General features: G+C 42.6%; 1 protein-coding gene across 3 annotated transcripts in view; it reads left to right on the top strand.

The window, feature by feature from the left end:
- The window catches only part of CENPT (centromere protein T), a 121,765-nt gene that overhangs the window by 28,963 nt on the left and 72,369 nt on the right, over positions 1 to 20,433 (top strand). For all 3 annotated transcript variants that reach the window (XM_088471840.1, XM_088471838.1, XM_088471839.1), the window contains exons 5-8: positions 6,883 to 6,985; positions 9,310 to 9,427; positions 9,515 to 9,659; positions 14,119 to 14,218. In XM_088471840.1, coding sequence (XP_088327966.1) covers positions 6,883 to 6,985; positions 9,310 to 9,427; positions 9,515 to 9,659; positions 14,119 to 14,218 — 466 coding nt within the window. The remainder of the gene's footprint in view (positions 1 to 6,882; positions 6,986 to 9,309; positions 9,428 to 9,514; positions 9,660 to 14,118; positions 14,219 to 20,433) is intronic.

Here is a 20,433-nt window from a genome sequence, read left to right as displayed (position 1 = left end):
TTGTGATTTCTTTTTTATTTAAATATCTGTACACAATTCACTAATTTATATGTGACGCCTGTTATGTCTAGATATTTTTTTTTTTTTATTGTGTTTGTTTCAGAGTTCTTTTTCATATAAATGTATTTTAGGGATGTGCAGGCTCGGATAGGTTCGAGTTTGCACGCCGAGTTCGGATTTTTCCCTCCAAAAAACGGGACTCGGAGGCAAAACGTCATCTTGCATGGATAAACATCAGGAATGATGATGTTTGTCCATGCAAGATGACGTTTTGCCTCTTTCTGAGTCCCGTTTTTTGGAGGGAAAAATCCGAACTCGGCGTGCTAACTCGAACCTATCCGAGCCTGCACATCCCTAGTATGTATACGAGTTATTATTGTAAGGGTAAAATTTACCTTATTTAGTTTGGGGCACATTATATCTGTAATTAGTCTTATATCTAAATAAGTTTATGTATTTTATCATTTTATGGGATTACCCTGCTATATTTGGTAAAGGTAATTTCTTTGTTTAAGCACCCCAGGTATTCGTAATATGCCTGTTTCTAGCCTACTATATTTAATTTTTTTTTACTTTTATTTTACGGAAATGCAAAAAAATATTTTACGGGAGGAGTCTGCTGCCTGCTTCGTCTCGGATATGGCCACTTTCTTTTTTTGCCCCAGTCACTTCTCCAGTTATTTATCCATTATATCGGGGGGGAGGGGGTTGTTAGAAGTAGGTTAGTGTAGTTAGGGGGGAGGGCATCGTGGGATCCAGGTATACCTGAGTTGGGATTAGGTTATACAGAGTGGGGAGTTATAGGGGAGGTTTGCTTTGGGTGTATTTGGTTTGTTTAGTTTTATGATTTTGGCAGGCGTGGTTAGCTTATTTGTTTATTTTGGAGACAAAATTTTACTGACTTTATATGTGCAGAAAAGGGAAACTAGTTTACCCAGCACAGGACGAATAAAGATAAATGATGAGAAATAATAGAGGTGATTTGTTTTAGATAGGATAGGACCAACTAATGGATGATGGATATAAACCATCTGGGTATTAAAGACTATCACTCATGTTGGCTGTGCTCCCCTGGGTTAGTAATAGTACACTTATAAAGTCACTGTGACTGTGAGTATACATGTGGTTAGTTTATTTAGATTCTTTTCTGGCGGGGTAATTGTGCAAGATCTGCTCCCATGTTTTCTTCTGCACCTATTATATTCTTTATTGGCCTCCGGCTCCGAGGACCCGAATGGCGCCTTCGGGTACTTGGTATGTTTCCTTCTGTTGTTTGGGGTTGTATGCATATCCTGTTTTGAATATTATATCTTTAAATTGTACTCTGCCTTAAATGTGTATGTATGCCACATTTTTTCTTTCCTTGCTTGCCGCATTTACTATTTTTATTTTTTTGTTAGGTGTGTATTCAAAAACCTTTTGATAAAAATGATTCAATTTAAAAAAAAAATAAAAAAAATGTCAGCTATAGCAATGAACGTAATCCAGTGCCTAACAAATAGGACTTTATTGCATTTCCTTTCCATAGATCTAAAAATCAATGTAGTCTTTGATAAGAATACAAATAAGCAAGTAAATGAGCGTTTTTTATTAAAATCACCATTGATTGGTCTCCTGTTGCTGCTATGGTAGCCATAATACTATGTAGAGGAGGGCAAAACCTTAAGTAAATATCCTCCCCAACGCATTTAGAAAGAATGCCACAAGTATGTTTGGTGGCTATATTTGCAGAAGGTGGCTACTTTGAGTCAAAAATGAAGACTAAGTTCTGTTAATTCTATGATTTCTTTACTTCCACTTTATTTGTTCTATTTAATGTCAGAGTACATTGAGACATTAAACTGCAAATTTCAATAAAGGAAAGAAGTGTTGTCTTTGAGTGGCGCAAAAAAAATGATAAAATATAACTTTTATGAACCCCTTTTAAAATAGGTACATATAATCACAATGCCAGCGACAAAAATGTTAAAGACAATAAAGAAGTGTGAATAAAGTAAGAATTGGTGATTATAATCAGAACAGATGACCCGCTGTGTGTTTATTATTTTAGTATATCTTCCTTAATTGACATTAAATGTGTGTGAGTGCTGTAGTATTAATCTGATTGCACGTTACCAATAGTGAATATTGAGTAAGGATCACCAGTTACTTATGTATTGCCCTTTCTCTGTAATAGCTTTTAAGGTCTCCTATATGTTTTATAGCCCTTCTCTAAATCCTCTGAGCTGATAAAGATGTATTAACGCAGTCTTTGGTATCTAAAATTAACCATAGCGTTCTCGCTAGGATATTTCAGTGGGGCGCTGCGCCCTGCCCTATTTCTAAAGGGCAAAAAGCAGTCTGCCCTCCGGTGTGGTGCCCTGCTGAAACGGCCTACGGGTGCTGTCCCCACCCACAGGTCTCTGTGTCCCGCGAGTGGGGAAAAATGCGGTGTAGCGGTCACCGCATGCGCCCAGCATCTATTCACACTGACAGCAGCGCTTGAGGGCAGCCCGGCATGTCTGTTAATTATAGCTCCACATTATTTTATTTATTTTATCCAGATAGGTTACTTAAATTATTCTGTGTATTAAGATCCTAATAACATAAGGGCAAATCTAAATCGTATACATGACAGAGAATATACAGTCAGGTCCATAAATATTGGGACATTGACAGAATTTTCATATTTTGTCCTCTGTTCACCACCACAATGGCTTTGAAATGAAACAAACAAGATGTGATTTAACTGCAGACTTTCAGATTTAATTTGAGGGTAATTACATCCAAATCAGGTGAACGGTGTAGGAATTACAACGGTTTCTATATGTGCCTCCCACTTTTTAAGGGGCCAAAAGTAATGGGCCAAACTAAACAATCCTAAAGCTAACTTTCACTTTTTAATACTTGGTTGCAAATCCTTTGCAGGTAATTACAGCCTGAAGTCTGGAACGCATTGACATCACCAGACGCTGGGTTTCATCCCTGGTGATGCTCTACCAGGCCTCTACTGCAAATGTCTTCAGTTCCTGCTTGTTCTTGGGGCATTTTTCCTTCAGTTTTGTCTTCATCAAGTGAAATGCATGCTCAATCGGATTCAGGTCAGGGGATTGACTTGTCCATTGCATAACATTCCACTTTTTAGCTTTAAACTCTTTGGTTGCTTTTGCAGTATGCTTCGGGTCATTGTCCATCTGCACTGTGAAGCGCCGTCCAATGAGTTCTGAAGCATTTGACTGAATATGAGCATATAATATTGCCCGAAACACTTCAGAATTCATTCTGCTGCTTTTGTCAGCAGTCAAATCATCAATAAATGCAAGGGAACCAGTTCCATTGGCAGCCATACATGCCCACGCCATGACACTACACCACCATGCTTCACTGATGAGGTGGTATGTTTTGGATCATGAGCAGTTCCTTTCCTTCTCTTCTCATCCCATCACTCTGGTACAAGTTGATCTTTGTCTCATCTGTCAATAGGATGTTGTTCCAGAACTGTAATGGCTTTTTTAGATGTTGTTTGGCAAACTCTAATCTGGTCTTCTTGTTTTTGTGGCTCACCAATGGTTTGCATCTTGTGGTGAACCCTCTACATTCACTCTTGTGAAGTCTTCTCTTGATTGTTGACTTTGACACATATACATCTACCTCCTGGAGAGTATTCTTGATTTGGCCAACTGTTGTGAAGGGGTTTTTCTTCACCAGGGAAATAATTCTTTTGTTTTCCGTGGTCTCCCGGGTCTTTTGGTGTTGCTGAGCTCTCCGGTGCGTTCTTTCTTTTTAAGAATGTTCCAAACAGTTGATTTGGCCACACCTAATGTTTTTGCTATCTCTCTGATGGGTTTGTTTTGATTTTGCAGCCTAATGATGGCTTGCTTCACTGATAGTGACAGCTCTTTGGATCTCATATTGAGAGTTGACCGCAACTGATTCCAAATGCAAATGTCACACCTAGAATCAACTCCAGACCTTTTACCTCCTTAATTGATAATGAAATAACGAGGGAATAGCCCACACCTGTCCATGAAATAGCTTTTGAGTTGATAGTCCCATTACTTTTGGTCCCTTAAAACGTGGGAGGCACATATTGAAACTGTTGTAATTCCTACACCGTTCACCCGATTTGGATGTAATTACCCTCAAATTAAATCTGAAAGTCTGCAGTTAAATCACATATTGTGTGTTTAATTTCAAAGCCATTGTGGTGGTGAATAGTGGACAAAATATGAAAATTCTCTCAATGTCCCAATATTTATGGACCTGACTGTATTTGTGTTAAATCTATCACTAATACGATGAGACTGCACTGATTAATTTGACATCAGAATCTTGTATATACGAGGCCAGATTGAAAAGTAATGAGACTGATTTCTTTTTTTTTCATTCAGAATTAGCTGACTCCATAGGACCTGAACTTTTTTTTTTTTTCAAAGTAGCGTCCTTCACATTCAATACATTATTTGCAGCATTTAAACAACGATTCAAAGATGTGCAGTAGACTGTTGTATGACATCACTTTTAGTGCTGCAGTTGTGGCATTTTTCATGTCATCTGTTGAGAACTTCTTTCCACGCAGTTATTTTTTCAGGGTTGGGAGTGCCCAGAATTCACAAGGCGCTAAGTCCCGGCTATATGGAGAGTGTTCCAGTGCTGTCCCATTAAATTCAATCAGTGCTGCCAGTTCAACAGCAGCAAGATGTGGTTTTGGCATTGTCTTAGAGCAAAAACCACTTGTCACAAACCATGCTAGAGACCTCCGGCTGAGACCCCTGCATCTCCCCTTGCGCTTATGTCATCGCGGCTTGCTGAGTCACCGGCTGCCTCTGTCAGTGGAATCCAGAGTGGAGCCTATGCCTGAAGGTGGTTGCCTGCATCCCCGCTGTTTCCTAGGTGTCCCAGACACACTTCCATGCACTTCCTGCACTTCAGCGTGTCAGACCTCCGGATCATGGGCGCGGCCATCTTGGATCAAGTCAGGTGGTCCAGACCCATCCAGTCAGCAGCGCTCTCCTGTTGTTCCAGCCAATCACCATCCGACCAGGGATATAAAAGCCCTTCCCTGACTCTGTCTCATTGCCAGTACAAGAGTGCTCTTTGCTATGGCAAGACCTATGTTCCTGAGCTCCGCTGGTTTCCTTTCCAGTTTGCCTGGCTCAAGTTCCTGTATACTCCAGTCGGGAGTACTCCTGCTTCCAGTCCAGCACACTCCATCCCGGAGTCCTATTCAAAGTGCTTCACCCAATCCAGCACACTCCATCCCGGAGTCTGACTCAAGTTCATTTCCCAGTCCTGTATACTCCATCCAGGAGTCATATTCAATTACCCTCCAGTATTCAACGCATCTTCAAGTTCTACAGCATTCAACCTTACAGTTGTTCTCCGCAGTACCCCCTGAACCTCAGAGACTTTTTACCTTTTGTTTTATAGTGTCTACAGTTGTGCATCCCTGCACTAAGGACTATATTTACCATCTCTCATTAGTTCTCAATGAACTGTATGCAACAATTATATTAAACCACCTAAATTCCAACTCTCTCCTGGTCCTGGTGTCTCTGTACCACAACCCAGTTCGGGTCCACCCCTTCCAATACCTCGAGCTGTGACACCACTCTTTCTTCAGCAAATGTGGTCTTTTTTTCTCATGGCTCCACGCAAATGTGTTTTTAGGACGTTTGCTTAGTATTCACCATTACTTGTCTGTCCACGGGGAACCCAGTGCTAAAGGATCATACCGTGCGCATCAAAGAACAGCAGAAGCACAACTTTACACGCCAATGGAATCGCACAGAATTTTTTTGGCGGAGGCGATTTTGCGTGGTTCCATACACTGGACTGTTTGGGTTCCAGATCATAATGACGAATCCGTAATTCGTCACACGTCACAATGGATGTCAGGAATTCTGGTATCCTCTCCAACAGTCGAACAGTGTTCTTGCATGACTCAACTCATCGTCGCATCTGCTGTTCTGTGAGATTTCTGGCTAGAAATCTCACAGTGGCTTAAACCCACTTAGTTAGGTGGGCTTAAACCCACCTAGTTTAACACAAAATTCAATTGCGCATCTCTGACGTAATCTCACAGGCACTACTTCTTCATCCGCCATGACGAACTGTATGAAGATCTTCCACTCGCTGTGAACAAACAAAGAAGACTACAGCAGTCCAACCGCAGGTTCAGACACATCGATGTATGAGCTTCACAATAACTAGCATAGCGTTGCCACATCTACCTATGGAACAGAAAAAGAGGCAGTCTAATTATTTTTCAGTCAGCCCTCGTATGTGTGCGACTGAGTCTGACTCTGTATACGAAGCACAGCTGAACTTGGCTTGGGAAAAAGCCATGGCCACTGTATCGTAGCATTTCGTATACAGATTCCAAATCGGTCGTGAAGCGGTTTTGTTGCATCCCATTAGGACTAAGAGGCACTTTCGGGCAAAAAAAGATGCTCACCGCAAGCCAAGTCACGCTGGACCTGGTGTGCCGAGAAGGGCTGTTTGGCACAACTGCAGGTATTATGTATGAGGACACATCTGTATGGCTGATATTTGTGAAGAGCTGGAAGTCCTAGTATCACATGACAGATGCAAGGCTCCGCCTTCATTCACTACCTTGTTATTTTTAGATGATTGAAATCTATAATTGTGCCGAATTTATTTAATTTTTGGTGTATATTGCATTTGGAGGAGTATTAATCTTTTAAAATTCTGCTACCTTAAACTCCCACATAACATTTTATTCAATATGCAAACATTAAAAACTCTCTACTGGACTGTGTAGAAGAACCTTTATTTTAAAGTTTTATTGTTATGAAATGATGTTTGGCATCATTACTTATTGTTATTCAATTTTTTTTTCTTTGGCCCTTTTGTTTCCTTTTTGGGGTGGTGAATGATTAGAGGATGAAGTTTCAATCGTATTGTCTCAGAAAGCTAAAACTGCGGTTGATAATGGCGGCGATGATGAAATACAAGAGACCACTTCTAATGCAGGGTTGAGTAGGTAAGTAGCTGTATATTTTAACTGTTTTTACGGGCACAATAATTATCGGTTTGATTACACATACTTGCTGTGTTCAAGAAATCAATCTAATATGAAGTTTAAACAACCTAAACCACCTTGCAAGTAGCAAAGCACAAACATCTAAAATTGCAAGACCGTATATAAAATAGTCTCTTAGCAAGAGATTGTTTTATGCTCTATTAATGCCGTCTAGTCGCTTTGAAAAATAATTCCTTACCAATCTAATCGTGTGGTTCCAAAGCACAAAAAGTGTTTTTATGTAAAAAAAAAAAAAAAAAGTAACACGATAGAAGTTTAACAATTAGAGTAAAAAGCATAAAGTATACAATAAGTACAGCCGATACATACGCAAGCTCCCTGGATCCAGCATACAGTCATTCAGTCCTGAAGTCTGCGGTCGCAAAGAAGATGACTACTCGCTGGAGCCAGAACACCGGTATATATACGTTTCAGGTTACATAGATAATAAAGAAGACAAGTTAGCAGGTTTTCATTGGTTCCGGCTTCAAGTCAGTCTGGTACGACATAGGTCATTGGTCAGTTCATAAGATGTTATCAGAGGTTGGGGTAAGTTCTCCAACGGTTACATTGTGTCATCTTCCCGCTGAATAACTAGTTCCAACTGGCTACAGCACTACATACAGAGAATTACATTCTAATCAATAACTCCCTATCATCCATAACTAGCGTACGCATGGTGCGATCTCTTTGCCGATAGAAACGGATTTCTGCAAATAAACAGGGATTTAGTATGGTACCAAACATGACATGTCCACTGTATCCTGAACCTTAGATCTCTTTTAAATACATCTTACATCGTAATTATTAGCTAACAATACCTTTAATAACTCTGGTTATTAACTATAATGTGTGGGAACCATTTTATCAGTGTGTGTGGGTGGGTGGGTATATATATATATATATGTGTGTGTGTGTGTGTGCGTTCGTAATTGTGTTCAATTCGCAGTAGCGTGCCAGTCACATGCTATTAGACAAGGGACGATAATATCGATAGATAATAATTGTAAAGATGATCCCATCCAATCATCTGACTTTGACAGCACCCATATGTTGGAGATCTAAAGTTACTTTCACATTAGGTAGGACACTATATGAAGTACAGTAAAAGCCACAAATACCATAGTAATTTGTACCCATTGTGAACACTTTTTTTTTTTTCTGTACCTCAATTGCTCATAAAAGATGTTGAGCACAGTACCCACTAAGATGTTCAGTTCATCAGCAATATCACTAACTCAAATGCGTCTGTCCTCCTGAATTAGACCTTTAATTGTCATCTGTGGTGGACATGCTTGGCCGTCTGGATCGCTGCTCATCTTAAACGTCTGTCCTGCTGTTATCAAAGGCAGTGCCCCAAATCTGTTTCCGTGACATGCCATTATCACCGTACACTTTGACAAGTTGGTGATGAATTTCAACTGCTGATGTGCCCTTTAGACACAGAACTCTAATCACGCTACGCACCTCACCATCTTACACCTGATGTTGGGACAGTATGAATAATATGAAGCGCAGTCTAATGGCCATGACTGGAAGCAGTGGTCTACCTGCTCTGGCCTGGTGGGGAAATTAGAATGAAATGGAGAACATTACACACGTGGAGAGGTCTTGTTACCTTATTGGACCACCCTCATACTTCAGCAGAGGGTAATACTGTAGATGCCTGAAATGTGCAGCATTACAGATGTGTCCTCATACACCTAGCCTCAATACGACATGTGACACGAGACTCCTGTGCAAGTGAGATGCCAGGTCCTGTGTGATTCTGCTTGTGCCGAGTGTCTTTTTCACCTAATAATGCATCTTATTCACAATCTGATGGGACTGCTTCACGTGACTGCAGTAATTAATTTAATATGCAACAGCATCTGAGTGCGTCTGAGTCTGCATACAAAGAGCAGCTGACCTTGGCATGAAAAAAATCTGCAGACTATTTGGTACAGCCTGTTACATTGTGTTTTGCTCTTTATCGGTGACTTGTCCCTCCAAGTGGGACATTTGTATAATAGGAAGTCTGTTCTGTTGATTTAGCTCCTTAGCTTACATTGGCTTGCTCAAAATCTGTATGCAATACCCCGGGGAAATGTCATAAAATGGTTTATCATATTGATCAAATAATCAAATCATCTACATGAACAAATGACCCTTATGCAGATGAATTCCAAATTCTTGTTTGTACCCATCTTCTGCTGTGGTTTTGCTTTGATTGTACAAACCAATCATATTAACAGTGCTGTCACCATTAAAGTTACAGTGGTACCTCCCTTATTTTCTTTTCTTAGTGCTCTGGAATATGGAAGACTATCTACATCAGCGTATCTAGATAGGACGTCATCGTCTCCATCTATCAATTTGCGCAGTAAAATGAAGGACCGAGTGAGGCGTTCCCTTGGGAAATCGGTATATGATAACAGTGCACTGTGTTTTTGTTATCAGTTTGCTATATTTTATATGAACACCTTTATAAATATGTATTGTATGTTTCAGGCACATGAATCTTCAACTATAAAAAGAAAAGTTGAAATTAAATCAAGAATTAAGCAAAACTTTGGAAAGAAAGCATCTCCCCCAATTTTGGAAGATTTAGATAAGATCACACCACGCACCTTGTTAAAAAAAATTATCCAAAATGGTACGTATTTTTATCTGCATTTCATAGGCTGTTGTAAAGGTCAGCTATAGCAATGTACGTAATCCAGTGCCTAACAAATAGGACTTTACATTGATTTTCAGATCTATGGAAAGAAAATTCAATAATCTTTGATAAGAATGATAATGAGCAAGTAAAGGTGTTTTGTTCAAATCACCATTGATTGGTCTCCTATTGCTGCTATGGTAGCCAAAATACTATGTAGAGGAGGTCAAAACCTTAAGTAAATATCCCCCCCCAACTCATTTAGAAAGAATGCCACAAATATGTTTGCTATATCTGCAGAAGGTGGCTACTTTGAATCAAAAATGAAGACTAAATTCTGATAAAATAATTCTATAATTTCTTCCTATTTATTTGTTCTTTTTAATGTCCGAGTACACTGAGACATTAAACTGTGCACATTTCAATAAAGGAGAAGTGTTATCTTTGAGTGGCACACAAAAAATTATAAAATATAACTTTTATTAATCCCTTTTAGACTGTGTGCAAATTTCAATAAAGGAGGAAAGGAACTGTCTTTGAGTGGCGCACAAAAAATAAAATATCTTTTATTAATGCCTTTCAAAATAGGTACATAGAACCACAATGCCAATAAAATATTTAATAAATAAAGAAGTGTGAATAAAGTAAGAATTGGTGATTATAATCAGAACAGATGTCCCTCTCTGTGTTTATTATAGTATATCTTCCTTTATTGAAATAAGATGTGTGTGTGAGTGCTGAAGTATTGATCTGATTGCACATGTTACCAATAGTGAATATTGAATAAGGATCATAAGATACTCATGTGTTACCCTTTCTCTGTAATAAATTTTAAGGTCTCTTATGTTTTATATTCCTTATCTAAACCCCCATCAGTTGATTAAGATGTGTTAACACAGTCTTGGTTATCTAAAGTAAACCATACATCTGTAATTGGCTTATTCTGTGTACGAAGATCCTTAATAATATAGGGGTAAATCTAAATAATATACGTGTCAGATCTGTAACTGATGTGATCAGCTCACATAAGGGATTTTTTAGTTAAGTTATTTGATGTCCCAGTAGTTACATTTCTGTTGTTACACTCATATACCTGTAATCCGTATCTGCTAATTGCAGTAATAAACATATAGTAGTTGTATATACAGACTCACTACAGTGTTTTTGGAAAAATGGTAGTATATCTAATTCTGCAGAGATTGATCTGAGCTAAAATAATAAGGGATTAGTGTCTGCAGTTGCATAACGGTGGGTTTCGTTCTGATCGGAATGAAATAGTACACATGTGTGACCAATATAAGGGAGTACAAATGAACACACTTTATTTACAAGTAACAAACAATAAACAAACAACATACAAAGTATACAGTATACTCAACTTTTGTCTTTGTATTCAGATGACACCGGTAAATCATCATCTTCAGCATAAGATGTACTTCATCTTATCTTCTCTCTGGGGAGCCCATCGTTTCACAACGCCCAGGTTATTCAATTTACATTGGCAGCATCCTACTGCAGTCTCAGATCTACCATGAGCTAATGGGTCCTTTGTGTACCTCTGGTTTATATACCCTAGAATGGGGTGTTGGCTTGCCGGATATTAAGCCCATATCAATTACATACAGTGCTAGGTATCAAGCACTCATTGGTCCAGCATAGCATTGACCAAACTTATCTCTCTTGCACATGCTCTGTAAGCACTGAGATATTACCAGACAAAGAGATAGGTAATGTATGTATGGAGATGAACTCTATTTCAAGGCTCCTTTGTATAGAGTCTGGACATCAGCTGGACATTAACTGATGTCCAGACATCAGAGTCTGGACATCAGTTAATTACCCATAATGCTTAGCATCTCTACACAGCTTACAATGGAATGTAGCTAACTGATAAGAACATGTAGGCTATGAATGGCTCATTATACTTATAGTTGCAATAGAAATGACAGGTAGAGTAGGCCCCTCAAATTATGGCTTAGTTGACCCCAAAAGGTCATTTGACCATTCTATGGAAACACAGCAACTGTATTAAGACAATCTCATTTCAAACCTCAAGAGGCCTAGCAAGGGGTATATATGTGTGTTACAACTTACAATTTATATGCCTATGTAGAAATTAACTATTTAATCCACTGATTACAGCAGTTAACGGTGTATCTGTATAACAAAATATTCTGCAGACAAACCAGAATGATTTTCTAATAGATGAATATTGTATCATTGTAAGAGATGGGTCATTAAATTTGTTTGTATCCAGGATCTCAGTATTCAAAATCATACTATTGTAACAAATTATATTTCACAGTGCATTTTCCGATAACATATTCTCTTTCTTTATCGATTGAAAATATGTTGAGCAGTGATAGCAGGGCTTGGCCCTAGCCCAAATTTTTTGGTAAGCGAGTATATTTTTTGGCGCCCCCCCGGTAGTGGTCCTCCTGTACAGTGCCCCTTGTGCCCCCAGTAGTAAGCCCCTTATATAGTGCACCCAGTAGTGGTACCCCCCTATGCAGTGCCCCTTATATAGTGCCTCCAGTAGTGGTCCCCCCTGTGCAGTGCCCCTTGTGCCCCCAGTAGTAAGCCCCTTATATAGTGCCCTCAGTAGTAGTAGTCCTCCTATGTAGTGCCCCCAGTAGTGGTACCCCCTATGCAGTGCCCCTTATATAGTGCCCCCAGTAGTTGTCCCTCCTGTGCAGTGCCCCTTGTGCCCCCAGTAGTGAGCCCCATATATAATGTCCCAGTAGTACTATCCCCACCCCACCCCCAATGCAGTGCCCCCAGTAGTGGTACCCCCTTTGCAGTGCCCCCAGTAGTAGTCACCCCCCCCATGTAGTGCCCCAATAGTGGTACCCCTTATGCAGTGTCCTTTAAACAGTGGCCCCAGTTGTAGTCCCCCGTCCCCCCTATGCAGTACCCCCAGTATTGCCCTTTATATAGTGCCCCCAGTAGTAGCCCCCCCTTGTAGTGCCCCCAGTAGTAGCCCACCCTTGTAGTGCCCCTAGTAGTAGTCTTCCCCCTCCCAGTAGAGACACACGTAATGGAAAAAAAAACCCACTTACCTGAAACCCCGCTCCTGCTGCCGCCGCCGCTATCAGCTCCTCCGTTCGTCCTCCCGGGCCACTTTGCATTATGCGAGAGCCGTAAGATTGCTCCAGCAGTGGGCGCAGCAGCCGATGAGAGTCTGACAGATTATTGCTAATTACAACAAACACACAGCTGCCGACGCCGGCGGCTGTGTGTTTGGCACTGTGTAGTGCTGACCGAACTCCGTCAGAGACACAGTCTGCCCATGGCCTGCATGGTACGCAGCTGAGGCGCCCTCCACTATGTGGCGCCCTACTCAGCTGCGTACCATGCGTAATGGTAGAACCGGCCCTGAGTGATGGGCAACGTATTTTTTTCTTTTTATAGATGATGGTATGCCTTGTCACAAAGGTGCATGTGGTACACTGGTTCTTTTATCTGGGACAAATTGGCCACAAGATTCGGGTATATTAAACCTTTGCCTGCACTTTAGCAGGCAAGTGTCAGTGCCAGGTTCTTACAGATGTGTCCTCATACTCTTATTCTCATTACGCCGTACACGCAAGACAGCCTCTCTGAGCAGTGTAGCATATTTTGCCTGAAAATGCGTCTTAATCGTATGTAACCAACTGCTTCACAAGACTACACTGATTAATTTGATATCAGACTCTTGCATATATGTGTGGGCCTGAGTCTGACTCTGTATACAAAGCACTGCTGAACTTGGCGTGGGAAAAAGCCGTAGCCACTGGATCGTAGCATTTCGCGTACAGATTCCAAATTGTGGTGAAGCGGTTTTGTTGCATCGCATTAGGACTAAAGGTGCATACACACACAACGATTTTTTGAACGATTATCAATAATGATATCGTTTATCGCTCAATCGTTGAAAAAATCGTTCACTTTCTAAGTTAAATTCAGAATCAGTCGTAAAGCTGTTGTGTTGCATCTCATTACGACTAATAGGCACTTCCGGGCAAAAAAGATGCTCACCGCAAGCACGGTCGCACGGGTCCTGGTCGGCCAAGATGGGCTGTTTGGCACAACTGCAGCCATTGTGTATGAGGACACATCTGTATGGCTGATATTTGTGAGGAGCTGAAAGGCCTAGTGTCACATGACTTGCAGGGCTCCGCCTTTATTCGCTACCTTGTGATAACTTTTAGTCTATTTAAATATGTAATTGTGCCTAGTTTATTTAATTGTTGGTGTATTTTGAATATGGAGAAGCACATAATAAGCTTTTGAAATTCTGCCTTAAACTCCCACCTAACATCTTATTCAATATACAAACTGTACTGTGTAGAAAAACCTTTATTTTAAAGTTTCATTGTTGTGAACTCTGATGTTTGGCATCATTACTTATTGTTTTTCATATTTTTTTCCTTGTCCCTTTTTTTTTTTTCCTTTTGGTGGGATGGTGAATGATTAGAGGATGAAGTTTCAATCATAGTGTCTCAGAAAGCTAAAACTGCTATTGATGATGACGACGATGTTAAACAAGAGACCAATTCTAATGCAAGGTTGAGTAGGTAAGTAGCTGTATGTCTTAACTGCTGTTACGGGCACAGTAATTAGATTGAGTTATTCTGTTTGCTTACACATACTGGCTGTGTTCAAGAAATCAATCTAATATGAAGTTTAAACAACATAAATACATTAAAGTAAACCTTTTTGCAAGTAGGAAAGCACATATATCTAAAAATGCAATTCTAAACCAAAAAAGCGGTACTGAGCTCGGCTGTGTGTCATATAATGAAAACACTGTCAAATTTTAATATTGATGTCTTCAATTTAATAAGTATAGAAGTAGGGGTTACCAGTGTATCATGAAAAGTATGTAAATTTTTTTTTTAGAAAATAAGGAATATAAAATATATGCACATGCCCAGTTGAATGTCAATCGTAGTCCGGAGTTGTGAGTATAAAGTAAGGTCTAAGATGGAGCAGTCACAATGCTTCCAACAATCCTAAGTGCAGTGTAGTCTATGGCTGAATGTTACCGGTAAGCTTACCAGTTGCTGCAGTAATGATGTCTTCTCCCACACACTCTTCAAACGAAGTGCTGATGGGTGATGATGATCTTATCTTGCATTCCTATTCCTGTATGTGTGACAGCACACACACTGGCATGGTAGCACAGTGACCGCCTGGGATAGCCGGAACTTCTGTGTTCTCATCTCGCAAGGTACAGCATAAAGCGCTGCACTCTATTATAGTATTAGTGTATCCAGTGTGTAGTGGTGTACAGCCTTCTTCAGGGATATGGATGGGCCCACCCTTTATTCCCATGTGTCGTGACATCACACTCTGTGTGGGAGGCCCAGTTCCCATAGTGATGTGACTCTGCTTGCGCTCATTCGGCTGGAATGGGCCTGTCACGGTCGGGCACAAGGAAGGCCTCTGTTGAGGTCGAGAACCGGGGGGTTAGGATAACTTGTGAGGTATATGACAGGAAGATAATGACTAACTCTTCTAATTGCGACCAAACCCAGGTTTGGCTAGACCTACCCAGAGGCGCAGAGTCTAACCCACTTGGTGGTCTTCTCCAGTGACCCCTCCAGTCGGGAATTGGGTTTCGCTGCACCAAGAGGGTAGGTCACGGCCCTCTGGATAGGTACCTGGGAGTGGCAGAAGACCGGATCTATATTAAATGAATAGAATGCAAACAAATGCTAAAACACTGGAGATGGGCAGAATACTTGAATAATGGTCATGAACTGAATACTTGAACACTGGTGATGAACTTGAGAATGCTTGAACACCGGTGATGAACTTGAGAATGCTTGAACACCGGTGATGAACTTGAGAATGCTTGAACACCGGTGATGAACTTGAGAATGCTTGAACACCGGTGATGAACTTGAGAATGCTTGAACACCGGTGATGAACTTGAGAATGCTTGAACACCGGTGATGAACTTGAGAATGCTTGAACACCGGTGATGAACTTGAGAATGCTTGAACACCGGTGAAGAACTTGAGAATGCTTGAACACCGGTGAAGAACTTGAGAATGCTTGAACAACGGTGATGAACTTGAGAATGCTTGAACACCGGTGATGAACTTGAGAATGCTTGAATACTGGTGATGAACTTGAGAATGTACTGGGAATAATTAGAGGTCCAAGTCCTGATTTGCACAGAGAAACACAAAGGAAATAGACACAGGTGTGTACTGGGTATAGCTAGAGCTTCAGCTGAAAGCTAACTAGCAATTAGCATGAAAGCTAACACCACAGAAACACAGAGAGGTGATTAGAGGGCTCAGCAGCACACTAAAAGACAACACAGGGTTTTACCAGAAACACTGGAGTTCTGTGAGAGCTGAAGTAACACACAGGGATTTAGCATGGAAGCTAATATAAGTAGCACTGGTGGTCAGAGTGAGGGCTGCAACTACAAACTGTAGGTTCTTCTTATGGAAACACCAGAGAGCACACTAATCACAGGAACAGTGAAGTTGAATAGCACCTTCCTGTTGCAGGAGTTGGACCTAAATACCCCTAGGCAGCTGGTCATTGGATCATGAGTTCAGCTGGGAGACTAGCAGGGCTGCCATTGGTGGAGACTGATCAGGTGAGATGAACCAACATGGCTGCGCTCATGCCTGCTAATGCAGGAGTCAGGACGCATGCATGGAAGTCCAAACGCACCCCAGGGAAAATCCTCAGCTATAACCCACCACTACCACTAACTTCTGAATGCCTCGGAGCCTAAAGACACCAGTTCAGCAGTGAGTAAAGGCCGATCCCAGGCCGGATCCTGACAGAGTCCTTATTTCTTTAACTGTTGCTTTCCTGGTGTGATTCCAAAATGTCACTAGTGTATGATATACAAAATGGGCAATGTGCATCTCAATTTGTCTGGGTCTTGTGCATAAAAAGTAAATAGAACAAAAACTAAATGATTTTATGTGACTGTCGTAATGAATCATTCTCATATACTCTACTTTTTTTTGTTGATTTGCATAATATGTAAGTGTAACATTTAAATATAAGATTACAACTGACAATCTGATATATAAACTTAAATGTTCTCTGCTTATGATACCGTAATAGTAGTTACAGTTTTTTCCTTGGAGTCTGACAAATCAATTGATGGCATTTTTGTGATTTCCCCACTCCAATTTCTTTTTTTGTTTAATCCCTATTATTTAAAGATGTTTAGGGTCACTATTGTGATTCAATTTGAAATGGTGAAACAAACTATGCATCTCTAAATATTTTTTGATGTTCCTGATGTGCTCTGCAGTCTGTGTTTTTAGTTTCCTGATGGTGCATATTGTTGTCCACATCGGCATTCGGCAAGGAATATGACATCTTGTCTTTCACATGTTATATGTTCCTTGGTCTTGTACATTTTCTTGGTTTGATTTGATTGAAAAGTGTGAATGGATTTTGTTGTGGCAGAAGTTGATTTACATGACCTGCACGAGCAGCATTGGAAAACACCTGTTTGTTGTATACCTACTAGAGTGTTCTGTTTTTGTTGTGATTGGATGATGTGATTTGTTACAAGTTTCTTCTTGATATCGGGCGCTTTCTTGAAGATCATGTGAGGTCTCTTTGGAAGAATCTCTGCTAATTTCTACTTCAGGGTCCATAGGGTATCCACAGGATACCTTGGGGTATAGGTGATGACGTCAGTCTTCAGGCACCACAGAGTTAAAGTTTTCAGCCTCCCAGGATGCATCTGGGTCCCTCTCCTATACCCCGCCCCCGGGCCAAGGCATCTCAGTTTCGTCGGTGCCTGGCCGGAGTCGGAGGCACTGTGCAGAGGGGGGCTATGAAGAGCCCCTGAAGTTTCTTTTAAAGGCAGCGCATCTGGGAGTACAGCATGGACAGTCAGTACTGACGTCCATGCCGTCTCCCCTACACCCCGCCGGTACCAGAACGCCGGTACTGATCCGGGGATGCTGGTAGACATCTGGGGTCACGGCTAGCGGTACCCCCAGATGTCTTGGACCATGGGCGGATCCCAGGGGATAGCAGGTAAGCAGCGGGGTCCCGCGGTGGATCCCCGCTGATCACATGGTCCTGAGTCCCCAGGCAGGGGGCTCCCTGGGGACTGGCTGCAGCGTGGAGCCAGGCGACCAACCTGCGCTTCCACTACCTCCTGGGACAGCGGGCCGCTGCTGAGCGGCATGCGCTGCGGCGTCCCAGGGGTTAAATGCATGCCAGGGGAGCGCGCTTTCCCTGTCTCACAGCCGGCGCCTCCCCTGCTGCACACAGCCTCTCTGCTCTGTCTGATTGGCCATAGTGTGTCAGCGCTCCTCCCCCAGGCCGGCCTCCATCATCCTCTGCTCCTCGGTGGCCATCTTTGAAGCATGGTGAACGCTGCTGGAAGCCTGTGAGCGGTGGCATTGCGGTCTGGGTCCCCCAGCATACCTCTCCTCTGTTTGTCACAGGTCAGTGTATGCAGTGCTGAGTCCTACCAGCCTGAGGGTCTGAGTAGTTGAGAACCAGCGCTAATAGTGCAGGGTTTTTTCTTCTGCATTGTATGTGACTAATCTGCTAGCCTGCTGTCTGTACTTTCACTTTCTACTGTCAGCCTTATTACTGTCCCTGATCTTGCTCTGCTCAAAGCCCTTGCGGTGCGCGGTGTGCAGGGCGTTATTCACACTATACCAATACGTATAGGTGTGAGTGTCACATACTTACCATCATGTCTGAGACTGACTTTCCTCTCCAGCTCATGTGTACTAAATGTAAGGTGCTAACACGGAGGGGTTATGTCCCCAGTGCCTGGCACTGTCACGGCCGATTATGGTCCCGGTCCCGTATAAGAACCTCCCTTGGCTTGTTTCGCTAAGGCGCTTACAACCCTTGTGGGCCAGCTAGCTCCGCCACCTGCGTTTACCCAGACGGGTTTGTCCCAGCAGTCAGTGGTGTCGTCACCCATGCGGGAGTTCCCGAGACAAATTGATGGTACCCCACAGTCTCCCTGTCCCTTCCCAGGTTTCTCTGGAGCCTGTGTGGGTTAATACTCTAACTACATCGGTTCAGCATTTGTCCGATGTTTTACAGGGGGAGTCTGTGTTGCGGCCTCATAAACGGCCGGTGGCGTCTTTATCTGCTCCTTATGGGGATGACGATGAGATGTCAGATGATGGGGAGATTCTGGATCTATTTGACCAAGAACCTCTCCGTACCAAAGAGCCGGACGCTAAGTCCAAGGTGCATATCCCTGGTCTTATTCGAGCGGTCCGCTCGGCTTTAGTTATTGAGGATATTGATCCTTTGGTGGCCACATTCATATATGCCTTTTTAAGGATATTAAGGGTGAGGCTACGGTGTTCCCTCTTTCTGATCAATTAGTGGATCATTTAGAGGAGGCGTGGAAAAATCCAGGTAAATGGTTTCAGCCCCAGAGGCGCTTAGCCGTGGCTTATCCGTTTGCGGTCAATTATTTTTCTAAGTGGTAATTCCCTACGCAAGTGGATTCACATGTCACACGCCTAGTCAAAAGTGCCACGTTGCCTATGCCTTTGATGTCATCCTTGAAGGATGTCACTGACCGCAAGGTGGAGAACTGCCTCAAATCCGTTTATTCCCTTGCAGGGAAGCATCCAGACCGGCTCTGGCCGTGTGTTGGGTAGCCAGAGCTATGCAGCGCTGGGCGGATAATTTGGAGGCGTCTTTGGACTCTGACTGTTCGGCTGAACAGACCGAGTTGGTGGGCAATCTCCGAGACTCGGCCACTTACATTAATGAAGCGGCCGTAGATATTTGTATGCTCACCTCCAGGATCTCCTCTGCAGCCGTGGCTGCTCGTCGCACCTTATGGTTGTGTTCTTGGAAAGCGGACGCGGATTCCAAAAAGGGATTAGCAGGTCTGGACAGATACTATTTGGTCCAGATCTGGACAAAATAGTAGCTACGTTGGCAGCAGCAAAATCTGCATGTCTTACGTCTGCTTCGTGTCACGTCTGAGACTGGAGAAGAGGACGTGGTGGGCCTAAGTTGGGGAAAGAAGCGGAGACGAGGGGCCTGGATGTACGTTCTCTTCATCCACATGTCTTGAGTGTTGGCGAGACCTGGGCAAAGGTGCGGCGTCTAACCCACAGGATGGTGTTCGCCTGTGACCCCCCCAATTGGGATATGGGCTTAGCTGCACCCCGTGAGCTGGTCGCGGTCCTTTGACCAGGTACCCAAGCCCTGCAGGGATAGAGACACTACACCTGTGGCCCAGCGAGGATATGCCTGCTTAGGCACCAAACAGTCCCTTAAAACACTGTATAGAAAACACCTTGACACGAGGATCAAATGTCAATCAGGATTTCAAGTGGGAAGCAACTCACGGTTACTTGAGATGTCACCAGAGATAGAAGGCACACGGGTAGAGGTGGTGTACGTTGTAGCACGGATGTTCACCGGAGACGTAAGGCACACAGGTGGGGATGGTAACACTGCTGCACGGGTATTCACCAGAGACGTATAGGCACACAGGTAAAGGTGGGTACACTGCTGCACGGGTATTCACCAGAGATGTATAGGCACACAGGTAAAGGTGGTAACACTGCTGCACGTGTATTCACCAGAAACGTATAGGCACACAGGTAAAGGTGGTAACACTGCTGCACGGGTATTCACCAGAGATGTATAGGCACACAGGTAAAGGTGGTAACACTGCTGCACGGGTATTCACCAGAGATGTATAGGCACACAGGTAAAGGTGGTGACACTGCTGCTGTACGGGTGAATAGGAACCTGGACCGGGAACTCACTAAAGCACGCTAGGAGATAA

Source organism: Taudactylus pleione, unplaced genomic scaffold (genome assembly GCF_031769625.1).
Source record: "Taudactylus pleione unplaced genomic scaffold, aTauple2 ptg000117l, whole genome shotgun sequence".
NCBI lineage: Eukaryota > Metazoa > Chordata > Amphibia > Anura > Myobatrachidae > Taudactylus > Taudactylus pleione.
Note: the sequence above shows the minus strand (reverse complement) of the source record. Positions and strands in the feature narration are given on the sequence as shown.